Source organism: Sapajus apella, unplaced genomic scaffold (assembly GCF_009761245.1).
Source record: "Sapajus apella isolate SASKATOON/1434 unplaced genomic scaffold, GSC_monkey_1.0 scaffold34, whole genome shotgun sequence".
Classification (NCBI taxonomy): domain Eukaryota; kingdom Metazoa; phylum Chordata; class Mammalia; order Primates; family Cebidae; genus Sapajus; species Sapajus apella.
Window position 1 is genome coordinate 8,332,191 of NW_022436974.1, and position 14,494 is coordinate 8,346,684.

The 14,494-nt window shown below is 35.4% G+C and overlaps 1 protein-coding gene across 1 annotated transcript in view; it reads right to left on the bottom strand.

The window, feature by feature from the left end:
• CEP295 (centrosomal protein 295) overlaps positions 1 to 14,494 on the bottom strand; it is a 59,322-nt gene that overhangs the window by 42,196 nt on the left and 2,632 nt on the right. Inside the window, 5 exon segments of the mRNA XM_032295774.1 lie at positions 3,001 to 3,096; positions 9,777 to 9,870; positions 10,626 to 10,750; positions 11,862 to 12,062; positions 12,847 to 12,980. Of these exon segments, the coding sequence (XP_032151665.1) occupies positions 3,001 to 3,096; positions 9,777 to 9,870; positions 10,626 to 10,750; positions 11,862 to 12,062; positions 12,847 to 12,980 (650 nt within the window).

A 14,494-nucleotide genomic window follows, 5' to 3' on the forward strand; every position in this document is an offset into this window, starting at 1 on the left:
CTGCGCCCGGCCCTAGGAGCTTTATTTTTAAATGCCCATAATTATCAGCAGCATATATCTATGAAAGGGATCAAATTGATTGTATAAATTTTTATAGTTACTCATTTTAAAACAGATTAGGTTATACTCCTCCAAACACATTTCTCCATCACTTTGTAAGTAAAGAAATCTTTGCTTTTTTTGGGAAGCCAAGGTGGGTGGATCACCCAAGGTCACCTTGGCCAACACAGTAAAACTCCATCTGTACTAAAAATAAAAAAATTAGCCAGGTGTGGTGGCGGGCCCCTATAACCCCAGCTACTTGAGAGGCTGAGGCAGGAGAATTGCTTGGGTACAGGAGGAGGAGGTTGCAGTAAGCTAAGATTGTGCCACTGCACTCTAGTCTGGGGAACAGAGAAAGACTCTGTTTAAAAAAAAAATAAAAAGAAATCTCATTAAAATGACAGTATTGAAAACTAAACACCCACAAATCTCATTAACATAACACACGCAAAAAGAAAGGGGCACACAGTCTGGATTTACTTTTTTTTTTTTTTTTTTTTTTAAGAGATCAGGTCTTGCTCTGCTAAGCAGGTTGGTCTCAAGCAATCCTCCCACTTCAGCCTCCTGAAGTGCTGGGATTACAGGCGTGAGCTACGATACCCAGCCTGGATTTACGTTTATTATCTGAACATTCACTTCCAAGTATAGGTGAATATTCTAAATGTAACCAGCAATAAAAGTCTTTTTCTGTCTTTTGTATGTAGAAATTCTGCCAGCCAGTTGAAACAATTAATGATGACCAAGACAGCTATTAACTTCATGTGTAAAATTATTAAAAATTGTCAAATAGTGAGATAAACAGGTAAAAAGATTGATGGTTAGTAAATTAACAAAGAGTATACTGGCCAAACAAATTTATTAAAAATATACCCCCTGTGAGCCACTAAATATTCATGTAAAACTAAATAACATCAGGCAAGACAAAAAAAGTTAGATTAAATCAAAATTATAATATGTAGATTTAGTATATCAATATGTATGATATTAAATAAAATAACCTCTAAGAACAATATTTCAATCGATTTCAACCATGAGGTTTTCAAGAAAAAAGTTGTTTATGAATTCATTTGAAAAAAGTGCTATGTAACTGTCACTGACAAGGAATACACATGATGAGGGTTATGAGTAAGTAATGTAGGACTTTCAAACATATGGTGTTTTGTTCAGTTCTGTGTAGAGGTAGTGAATATAGCAGAACATAATGCAGAGACTTACTGGCTCTAAGTACAACTACAGCAGGCCACTTTCATAATTCTTCTTCGGCCAAAGATAAATATTATGACATACAAGAGATTTTTGGAATTACTTCATCAGGATATTAAAAACATACACACACAGTAACAGCTCTTATGTGCTGAAAAGGCTGACTGAACAAATGAAAGTAGTTTATTTGCAGAAAGCTGCTAAAGAAAAATATCCAAACATATATGTCAAGAGTGCAAGTATTTTTCATATGATACCTGCTGTAAAGATAGTATCGTTTTTCTCCAGGGAAGGTGCTAAAATTTTTGTGCATGTGATATAAGTTGAGTGCAGATGAAAACTCAGAGGTAATTTTATCTTGAAAGCCAAGCACATTGATCATCATGTTTTAAATGCAAGATTTAAAGACAGATTTTTCCTAAGTAATGGAGTAAAGCAGCAAATAGAAAAAAATACTAATAAAAATGTGTACAGTAATAAATCTATTTTTGAAATATTCAGAAATGGTATCATCAATCAGTACACAAAGCTCATAAAACTGCTAGAAACAAAATCTGTCTGTGGTCCCTAGCTTTTTTCTAACCCTTTATCATTGTAACTACTAATCTAATTTTTAGCCCAAAAATTGAAAAGGAGTTAGGTCTTCTAGTTACCATCAAAAAAGAAAGCTTATGAATGTTAATTTAATAGCATCAGCAGCACCATATGCTGATGGAGTTCGGGGAAGAAAAATTCATCATCACTCTTAGTTAAAAGGTAACATCTTTTTAATATCACAAAAATGCAGTAAACAGTAAAACGGTTAGCAACAAATCAAGTTATTGCTCCTACATTATAATACTGAAATTGTAATAATACTTTACAATTTTAAATAAATGTCAGATTTACTCTTGCACCTTAGAAGTTCATTCTGTGATGATATTCACTTTAGTTCTTAACTGAATATTGCTTTTAATACCTGCTATTAAGCAGTCAACCAAAATGTCTATTTGTTGCATTCTAAATGCCACAGGAATGCTATAAAGTTTATTTTCCTAGTAGCCAAATATATTCAACAAGAGAAAAATTTAAACCCACTGAGGCAGAGAAACAGCAATTATAATAACAATATATTTGTTACTCTTAAGACTGGCAATAATTTTTTAAACATAATATTCTGTGCAGACAAGGTTAGGGTAAGCTGGCCATTCTCATGTTGCTGATGCTTTTTAAAAAGCAATTTAATTATCTGAATCAAATGTTACACAGTTTGGAGCCAAAAACTTTCTCTTTATGCTAACATTACTTACAGAAGCAAAAAATAAAACAATGGTTAAATAAATGCTATGCAAAATATTAAGTTGCTACTAAAAATAATGTTTTGAAAAGTTTGTGTCTATGTTTATATTTAAATAAAGGTTATAATGAATTTATTAAAATATTACCCATATTCCATTGTGGTGACAGAATTGGTGTTTTTCCAATTGTTTATGCTTATGTGTATAGTTCCAAATTTTTCACAAATAGCATGTAATATTTTATGATAAAAAAGTCCTAAAATCTGCTATTTTAAAATATAACCATTTAAATAGCCAACTAGTTTAATTCATATTAAAGCAACATGAAAATTCAAAGCATATTTAAAAGATTTTTTATAATTACCAATTGCCCAAATTTTGAAGTCTGGGAACACCAGGCATATAACTAAGATATAATTCAATTCAATGCACACAGAAATAATAAAGCGAGGGCATGAACAAACAATAAGTCAGTCACCTGTTTTGTGTCTATCTCTCTATTCACAAAAGTATGTAGATGATGGTAGGTAGAACTATTGGTTTTGACTGCAGAAATTCTTTTTACTTCAATGTTCTGGAAAAGAGAACATGAAATCAAATTTTTACAGTTAAATTACTTCGAAATTTAATAAAAGTACCAGATTCATCAGTATTTCAAATCATCTTCAAGGTGTGGCTAACTAAGCAATGTGTTTTATTCATCTCAATTTTTTTTTTTTTTTTTTTTTTAAATAAAGATGGGGTTTCACCATGTTGGTCAGGCTGGTCTTGAACTCCTGACCTCAGGTGATCAGCCCGCCTTGGCCTCCAAAGTGCTTGGATTACAGGCGTGAGCCACCACACCTGGCATATTCATCTCAATTTTTAAGTTATTTACAGAGACATTTCATCTTTAAATTTCCTGAATATAGAAGGACTTACAGGCCAGATCAAATGAAATGAAAAGCACTTCATTGTATTTATAAGAAAACAACCTGCACCATTATGTCCTCTTCCATATCTAATCACAAAAATTCTACTGTAGTTCATACTGGTCTTATTTTCTCAACGTTTAATGATGTATTTGAGTTTTGGTCCTGAAACACTTGCCAATATTTAAATTACCCTTATTCCACCAGAACAAAACAACTCTCAAGAATGAAAATAAACTACCTTCCCCCTTACCCTTCCTGTATTTTGTAGTAAAAGCAGATTCAGTCCATCACGACCTATCACACATTGATATTTAACTAATCAACTAAACTGACAAAGAATATTAAGTGCCTACTATGTCTTAAACATTATACAAAGCATTGTGAATGACCACGAGAAGTAAAATAAAATAAAGGCCCCTGGCTTCAAAGAAATCAGAGTAACAGTTCTTAACAACTAGAAGTTCTAACAATTAGACATAAATAATAACCATGCATTTTACAGGTAACATAAAAAAAAATTCACAAAGAAATGCTAGCACTTCCACTGGATCTCTTCTATATTATATCCTAGTAGTGAAAACTTAGCAAAGTCCCTCAGCTTTTCTGTCCCTCGGCTTTCTCAAGAAATGTGGGTTTACAGCTATCACTATACCATATGATCATTGTGACAGTTACTGTAAGAATTGATTAATGTATAAAAAGCACTTTTAATTTTTTTTAAGGCCTGTTGACGAGGCCAGAGTACAGTGCCATGATCGCAGCCCACTGCAACTCCTGGGCTCAAGCGATCCTTATGTTTCAGCCTACCATGGCTAGGACTACAGGTATGTACCACCGTGCCTGGCTTATTCAATGACATCATGAATGCAACACTCTGTTGCCCAGGTTGGAAGAGAGAACAGTTTAAATAGGAATAGGTTGAGAACTAACCGAAGTTTTAGCTATAACATATATGAGTGTGGAATGACGAGGAGGACTCAAGTGGAAAGAAAACAAACAATATAAAAGACAAGAAGGCGCTGGGCGCAATGGCTCATGCCTGTAATCCCAGCACTTTGGGAGGCCGAGGCAGGCAGATCACTTGAGTTCAGGAGTTCGAGACCACGCTGGCCAACATGAAAAAACCCCTTCTCTACTAAAAATACAAAAATTAGCTGGTAGTGGTAGCACACGTCTGTAATCCTTGCTACTAGGGAGGTTGAGGCAAGATAATTGCTTGAACCCAGCGTTGGAGGTTGCAATGAGCTGAGATTGCACCACTGCACTCCAATCGGGGCAACAGACTAAGACTCCATCTCAAAAAAAAAAAAAAATTAGAGGAGATTAAGAAAATCCAAGTAAAAATGAACAGTCTGATGTCAGCAGAATTATCTGAGTAGTTTTTAAGAACTCCTCATGTCTTGGTCCCACACCAAATTAAAATCAGAATCTATGGAATAGAGCCCAGTATTAGTATTGTTAAAAAGGTGCGGCCAGGTACGGTGGCTCACACCTGTAATCCCGGCACTTTGGAAGGCCAAGACGGGTGGATCACTCTATGTCAGCAGCGAGACCAGCCTGGCCAACATGGAGAAATCCCTTTTCTACTAAAAATACAAAAATTAGCTGGCCATGGTGGCACACACTTGTAATCCCAGTTACTTGGGAGGCTGAGGCAGGAGAATCGCTTGAACCCAGGAGGTGGAGGTTGCAGTGAGCCGAGATCAGGCCACTGCACTCTGGCCTGGGTGACAGAGCAAGGCTCTGTCTCAAAAACAAAAACAAAAACGAAAACAAACTCCACAGGTGAACAATGTACAGCCAAAGTTGAGAATTACTTAGATCAGTCAGAAGATAACTAATTGGCAAGTACCTGAAATACATCCAGATATGTACAATAGAGAGACCTTATTCAGGATCTTATCACTTAGGTAAAATATTAAACTGAAAACTAACGAAAACATTAACTAGCATATATATATTTGAGACACGGTCTTGCTATGTTGCCCAGCCTGTCTTCAACTCCTGGGTTCATGCAATCCTCCCACCTCAGCATTCTAAGTAGCTGAGATTAAAGGCAGGTGCCACCACACCCAGCTTTAACTAGTTAATCTTAAAGTTCAATAAGAAACTGAAGTCACTAAACAAAAATTCAGAGATGGTAATACACATTAGAATGTTTCAAAGAATCTTAGTAGCTTTTAAATCAATGCCTTGGGACGCTGAGGTAGACGGATCATGAGGTCAGGAGTTCAAGACCATCCTGGCCAACTTGGTGAAACCCCGTCTATACTAAAAAATACAAAAATTAGCCAGATGTGGCGGCAGGCACCTATAATCTCAGCTACTAAGGAGGCTGAGGCAGGAGAATCGCTTAAACCTGGGAGGTGGAGGTTGCAGTGAGCCCAGACTGCTCCATTGCACTCTAGCCCGGGTGACAGAGAAAAACTGCATCTAAAAAAAAAAAAAAAAAAAAAAAAAGAATCAATCAATGTCTTGAAAAAACTAACCATAAGCTTCTTGACAAGAAAGAACTCTGAAGAAAACAAGTCTCTAAAATTATGTAACTTGACATAAAAATGTGATTCAATTTACACACTTTAAAGTACCAGTACTTACAGAGTAAAGGCAATTATGTATAGATTGAATTTGGAATCCTCCCAAAATTGGGATCACAATTTGAGATTTCGATTACTATGAATCCTTATTGATTATAACAAGATTTCCAGTGAATTATACCTACGTGTTTACTGAAATCACTCTTTAGCCTGGCAGAATTAGGATGACCTATTAATAATTTAAAATCACTCAATTTACTTCCTGAGTTCTATCTTCTAGCCTTAGTTTTGTTCCACAGTGACTATTTCTCGCCTTATCTAGCCATGTACAGGACAAAACCAGCTTTCTACTCTGGAGTACCTGACACTGGCTCATGCAGCAAAGGAAAAGAAAAAAATGCCAGGCACCATGGCACATGCCTGTAGTCACACCTACTCAGGAAGCACAAGCAGGAGGATTGCTTTAGCCCAGGAGTTCAAGGCTGCAGTAAGCTATGATGGTGCTGGTGAAGAACCACTGCACTCTAGCTTGGGCAACATATTGAGATCCCATCTCAAAAAAAAAAAAAAAAAAAAAAAAGAAGGGTATAAGCAAGGGAAGAAGTAAAAGAAGGCTCAGTTTCTCTTGCATCTAGTATAGATACATGAGATGTTTTCATAGCATCTTAGGATTTTCCATACAAACTTCATTCTTTAACAGCCCTATGAAAAGACTGTGGTTGTTTACATTTGCAGACTTTAGTGTCTAAACAGTTAACTGGAACAGTTAGCATTAACTCTGAAGAAGTATATTCGTGGGAAGCTAAGTGTCAAACTAAAAAGATCATGAGCTTTATAGAATTTGACCTTGACGTAAATTCTGATTCTCACACTTACCTATTATAGGTACTTTGGACACATTACTTAACCTCTGACCTTCAATTTTCTTCATTTGCTAAGTGGAAATATCTACCATGCAGGGCTAAAGTGATTAAACTAGATATGAATAAAAAAACCTGACGTAACTAAATTCTTAGGTACACAACAAGTATCCATTCTCTTCACCATGTAAACTGTCTCAAAAATAATATTTTCTTAAATTAATTAAGAAAAAACCTTGGTTTGAGAAGATTAAATAGTCTAGGTTTATTTCCCCAGGCTTTTCAGCGTTTATATTTTTATCTGCTGGGAGAAACAGTGATACAGATGCATCTATACCCTGTGTGTGGGACACAATGTTCTTATATGGTACACTTCCCTGGCTCTAAAATACCCTACAACCTAGCTTTTCTCAAACTAAAATCCTGTCCCTCCCTTCTATGCCATACATTCACAACCATCTTAAGAGGAACACTGCCTTATCCCAAACACCTTTATTGGCTTGGGTGATGAATTTTTCTAAAATAATGCCTTTTAGTTAAACAAGAGTATAATCACCCAGATCTTAGTTTATAAGTAACATTTCTCCACTAAAACGAACCAGGGGTCTTTGGAGATACCAGATGTGGGACAGGGTAAATAAGCCTAGGTCATTTGCTGGGCCACAGAGCAAGGAAATGCTCATGGAGTCACAGGGACGCAGAGACAACTTCAAGAGTCTCCTGCTGACCAAATTTCAAATACTACGAACGTCACTAAGAAGAAAAAGAATGACTATAATTGACTATGTAATATTGAGTAAAAAAAAAAAAACCCCACAAGTTAACAGTGATAGTCACAAAAGAGAAGGGAAAAAAAAGCCCATTTACTATCAATGGCATTGATTATTACACCAACTCTTTACTCTGAAAACTGGCAGGGAAAAAACGAAGAATATATCTTGTTTTCTTAAAAGGAACTACGCCAGGTGTGGTGGCTCACGCCTGTAACACTACCAGTTTGGGAGCCTGAGGTAGGTGGATCATGTGAGGTAAGAAGTTCGAGACCAGCCTGGCCAACATGGTGAAACCCCATCTCTACTAAAAATACAAAAATTAGCTGAGAGTAGTGGCAGGCATCTGTTAATCCCAGCTACCCAGGAGTCTGAGGATAATCGCTGGAACTCAAGAGGCAGAGGCTGCAGTGAGCCAAGATTGTGCCATTGCACTCCAGCCTGGGTGACAGAGTGAGACTCTGTCTCAAAAAAAAAAAACACAAAAAAACAAGAAAAGGAACTAAATAGTTCATGCTCACTGATATAACTCATGCTTCTCAAAGCACTAATACAGCTTTACTTGCTTTTCATAAATTTTTGACTTTGGCTTGTTATAAATATTAAGAATTAAGAAAAAGATAATCAAAAGGCATCATGGATAATATATTGCCTGACTTTCATTATCTCACTTTGTACTGGGGGAGTGACTGAAACATGACTCTTCCATCTGAATCTTGTTGGATCAAATGTGACATGGTAGATGGCTCAACATAAAAGCAGGAAAGCGATAAAATGAAAGGCCTAAGAAGTGAATATCTGGTACTTAGGCTTATACAGAATATACTTGTATGTACAACTAAATTAGACATCCCTGTACTTGTGGGCTTACTTCTACTTAATTTTTCAGATAAAAATAAATAGGTAATTTTGACAATCATCCAAAAAGCCATTTCAGTAACTGTAACAAGCTAATATTAGTGGAGAATATTTTTTAAAATTTCTGCTTTAAATTTTTTTTTGAAAAATGAGCTTCAAAACACAAAAGCACACATTTTACTCCCATAAAAAATATACCCCTCTTGTTATAGTCGTTTTTACCTCTTTTCTTTTTTTAAACCACACCTGGATACTTTATAATCTTACGCAAATTTATTAACCGAAACTCAGTTTATCTGTAACATGGTGACCATTTAAAATGAGCTAAATTCAGAGTGTGGGAAAATCTATAGGACAAATAGCTTAGTTTTTTTTCCAAATAAATATAGGGTATTTTTTCAAAAAGCAGAATTATTAAAAGTTTCTTAAAAACCAAAACAATTATAGTTTTCCAAATGACAAAACATTTTTTACATCATTGAGAAAGGCTGAACAAATACTGGGTATTAAATGATATTAGAAACAATATTAGTTTTATATAAGAAAAAAGGGCTGGGCACGGTAGCTCACGCCTGTAATCCCAACACTTTGGGAGGCCGAGGCAGTTGGATCACCAAGTCAAGAGATCAAGACCATCCTGGTCAATGGGGTGAAACCCCGTCTCCACTAAAAGTACAAAAATACAAAAATTAGCTGGGTGTGGTGGCTGTAATCCCAACTATTTGGGAGGCTGAGGCAGGAGAATTGCTTGAATCCAGGAGGCCAAGGTTGCAGTGAGCCAAGATCGCACCACTACACTCCAGCCTGGTGACAGAGCGAGACTCCAACTCAAAAAAAAAAAAAAAAAAGTCCTTATACATCAGAGATACACACTGAAGTATTTACAGGTGAAATGATATCTAGAATTATTTTAAAATACTCTGGCACAGCGGGCAGCAGAAAGGAAAAGAAAAGCAGATTTGAGGCATAAAGAAGCCCTCAAAGTACAGAAAAAGCAAAAGGAAATATTAATGAAACAAAAAACCTGGTAAAGTACTAATTTTTACTATAATCTCAATTGGAACTAACATGGTTGAAAGTAGAGGATATGTAGGCTACTGTGTAAGCAAATACTAAATAAATGTCATATAGTAGCATATTCGTTGTATTTGTTAAACTTGGTTTAAAAATAATGCTGGGGATGGGGAGTGATCTGCTTAAAATAAGTTGTCTTATACAATTAATTAAGTAAGTGATAGTCATATTGACTTTCACTGAATTATAATAATAAAGAAGAATTATGACCTAGTTCCTCTTAATACTCAAACAAACTCACCTCAAAAAGAGTTGGAGGAGGAGGTGGCAAACTCGTAATTTTGGCTGATCTTTCTTTTTCCACAAGCAGCGCTTCCTTTCGAGCTTTTATATGCCTTAAGAAACAAGAGATGTCATCAATTAATCTCTTAATGGTAATATTACAGTACAATGCTCAGGGTTAAAAATATAGGCTCAAGAAATCCTCCAGTCTGATCCCACAGGCTCAGTATGCTTTACATGTGTAAAGAGTCTATACACATGCAAGAAAATGTTTACAAAATAAGGAAGGCATATCTAAAGACATAAAGCTCTACAGTGGGGACCAACCCAAGAAACTTTCAATGTTCTTTGGAGTAAAAAAACCAGAAATGTTGATTAAAATGGGCCATTATCTAAAATAGCCATTGCTAAATAGTAACAGAGCCCTTAATTTTGTAATTTCCTTCACTCATGTTTCCTGTCAATGGCCCTTAAGTTTTACAACATGAAAAAAATTACTAATGACTTTCAGAGTCTACAATCTTTTTTAATGTTCTTAATCGCATCAATTTTTATTTCACGTTGTATCAGAGATAGACATTGATTGACATGCGTTCTGAACTAGCCACACATTTCTCTAGAAACTTAGTAACTGCTATTAAACTCAATATTCAAACTATAACTAGGAAAGAAAGCTCATTAGTTATTATGTTCACCTAAGCAAATCACTCCCCATCCCCAGCATTATTTTTAAACCAAGTTTAACAAATACAACGAATATGCTACTATATGACATTTATTTAGTATTTGCTTACACAGTATCCTACATATCCTCTACTTTCAACCATGTTACTTCCAATTGAGATTATAGTAAAAATTAGTACTTTACCAGGTTTTTTGTTTCATTAACATTTCTTTTTGCTTTTTCTGCACTTTGAGGGCTTCTTTATGCCTCAAATCTGCTTTTCTTTTCCTTTCTGCTGCCCGCTCTGCCAGAGCATCCAAATCAGGTTCCTAAAAATATTTATTACTTAAAATGTCATACTAAACAAGAATAATAGAAATGTATCTCATATAGGATCAGAAGTAATTTATCAATTTTGTCATCTTCTTTCTACACATTATATAGCAGTGTTTCCCAGAGCATGATAACAGCACCACTGATGATATGCCATATTAGGGGGACAAATGCAAATATTTTAATGTAAAGTTAATGCAATCAATTAACATATTATTACAAAAATATAAATAGGATATTAAACAACTGAGGACACGGTTAAAGTAAGTAATAAAAGAGTTCATCTAAATTAGAATGTCAAATGTATGGTAATATGGACAGTTTCCCAGTAGGACAAAAATTGTGAATGTGATATTCAAATAACAGAGGTTTGGGAAACACTGCACTAATGCACAAAGTTAATGTGACACACATAAAACCAGAGAAATCTGAGTCAGAACTTATAGCTATTACTAAAAACACAGACTATAACCAAGGACCAAGAAACAGACTGCCACATTCTTTAATGTATTTTCTTCCTCACTAGTTTTTATCAAAGATTTATCAAAGATTCTTTGTTACTAGCTTGCTTATTGTATGTAACTGATTCTAGGATGGTAGTATTTCCACATCACAAATCATAATAAATCAAAATAATGGGGCAGACTTACAATGGCTTTCTGTAAGTCATCAAAAAATATTTGCGATTTGTAAACGAAATACAAATATACATACATTCAAACCAAATGTTTAAGGGAAATATACTGAAATGGGAAATCTGAATTCACCCCACTGAATCTGTCTAAAATGCCTGAGATGAACAACAACTTCTGAATCAGAAGATTATTACTTCCCCAGATAGAGGAGTACTAGAAGAGAATAATGCTAATTTAAACATCATAGGAAGAACAATTTTATTTGACATGGATTTTACTTGACACGACTCTTAATAAGAAATGAGCCTACTATCACTCACAAATTACATTAAATTTATAAAAAAGCTCAGGCTTCCCCAAAGAAATTCAATGCATGAAAACATTTTTATCATAATAAAAGCATTCAACAACTATAATTTACTTCCGACCAATATTACTGCCACACTGGGTAGCCAAATAAGATCTCACTCACATTTTCTTTGGCCTGTCGATGTCCCTCTCCCATACTTCTTAAACTTGCCAAATATAGTTTTTCCAAGTTCTTTATTTTCTGAGTTTGTGATTCTTCCCATTCTGCCCTTAGCTCCTCTGCCAAACGTGTAAATTGCTGATTTCTCCTCTGTTTTATGTCTTCTCTTATCTGTAAGGCGATATCTCTTTCCTGCTCTCGAACCTAAAGAATGCATATGTAACAGGTTACATGAAAGGATATTTTACTTAAACTTTTTTGAAACGCTATTTGGAAACACGAACTCAAATGAATTCTCTTAAGTCTACAAATTCTCCTGGATATTCATCTTGTATTAGATAAAAACTATTTAAAGCAGAAAATCTGAATGATGTATAAAAAGTAAAAATCTCAAGATTGTATCTAATGTCTCCTAACTGATTAGCTTTTATTTGGTGCCCACTCCCGAAAGGACTGCCATTATCACTCTAATAACCTATAAAAGCTAAAACGATAAGTATGATTCAACAAATCTATAGCCCAGAGTATAGACAGAGCCAGCTGAGAACTCCATTTCTGTTGCACATCATCTCTAATTCTAGACAGAATGGTGCCTGAAACATACTTCACAAAGACTTACTTTAAAAGCACTTCTAGAAAAGGGTAATCTATAATTTCCTGCTTCCGCAGCTAATAATCTTTCCAATTAGTGTTCTTCAAAGTCATCTAAACCTCCTGTTATCATCAATTACAGATCATTTTTAAAAAAGACAAAGAACTATTTTCAATATTAGAGTCAAATAGTATCTATCTTCTAACTCTTCTCCAACCTACTTACCATCTCAGCCTATTTTTCAAATGTTCCAAAACCAGTTAATACTGAAGAACCAGGGTTCTTGTATACCCACAAAAGGTTTTAAAATACAACATTTAGAACATTCTAATGTAAAAGAATACAAGTACTTTGAGGAACAAAGGTATTTAAAACCTTATTCCAAATAAGTCATACCTGTAGCAATCTTAGTTTTCGTCTTCTTTCATAATCTTCTTTCAAAATGAAGGCTTCCTCATTAGGACTCAATCTCAGCTTCCGAGCATTTGCTACTTTTCTTTTCATTTCTGTGTACTTTACGTACGACAGTTCTGAATTTTAAAAAAAGGAAAACAGCTATAAAAATAATGTAACATTAAAATAGGGCAGCAAAGATTAGAATTTTTTTTTTTTTGAGACAGAATCTCCCTCTGTCACCCAGGTTGGAGTACACTGGCATGATCTCAGCTCACTGCAACCTCTGCCTCCCACGTTCAAGCAATTCTCAAGCCTCCAGAGTAGCTGGGATTACAAGTATAAGCCACCATGCCCAGCTAATTTTTGTATTTTTAGTAAAGATGGGGTTTCACCATGTTGGCCAGATTGGTATCGAACTCCTGGCCTCAAGTGATCCACCTGCCTCAACTTTGCAAAGTGCTGGGAACATAGACATGAGCCACCATGCCTGGCTAGAATAATTTTTAAAATTCGTCTTAATACTTTTGATATTTAGAAGGCTATATATATGCAAGGAAAATGAGTAAATGAAGTCCAACTTATTGACAAATAACAATTACAAAAGCACATTTAGATCCATGATACTCAGAAGGGTGGGAATGGAGAACTGAAGGCTGAATCAGAATTACTCAGAAAAGTTTTCTCCCATTTGTAGCACATTGTTTACCTTGAGTATCTGGACCTGACTTATTCCTGGTTAGCATTTCCAGAGTTTACTAAGCTTAAATGTAAAAAAGCACAAAGACCTAAAAAGATGTTAGCACGAAATAAGTCTTTTCACAACTACAATTTGACACTCCAGAACTTTAATAACTTGTTCATAACCAGCAAGGTTGCTGTAATTTCAAGGGCTCTTCGTTTCTAGATTCAATTCCCAGTCTACTCTATATAACTCGATCACCAAGTGTCATTGTTACCCCATGAAATCACATCAATTCCATGTTCCACACTCTAAACAGTTCTTCAATAATTATATTGATGTTATTTTTATATGAATGATCATTAAAAATCCCTTTAGAATAATTCTGGTCAGCTGTGTCAAGTGTTTAGGTTTCCAGATCTATTCTTTTTTTGAGACGGAGCCTTGCTCTGTCACCCAGACTGGAGTGCAATGGCATGATCTTGCCTTACCACAACCTCTGTCTCCTGTGTTCAAGTGACTCTCCTGCCTCAGCCTCCAGAATAGCTGGGATTACAGGCACGTGCCAGCATGCCTGGCTAATTTTTGTATTTTTAGTAGAGACAGGGTTTCACCATGTTGGCCAGGCTGGCTTCAAACTCCTGACCTCAAGTGATCCACTCGCCTCGGCCTTCCAAAGTGCTGGGATTTCAGGCATGAGTCACCGTACGCAGCCCAGACCTATTCTTCTATTGCTATTATTCATACTTGGTATTCTCTCTCTACTCCCCAGATTATAACATGCTACTATTTGGGGGAACGAGGCGGAGATAAATGGAATAAATATAAGAATCTATAGTTCTATAATTTGAATACCCTCCTCAGGTAATTTTGATATTAACTTGTTCCTATTACTGTCATTTCCAAAAAATTGGACACTTAATATCAGTATGCAACCATTTTAACTGAGACAAGTCAACATTTCTCAGG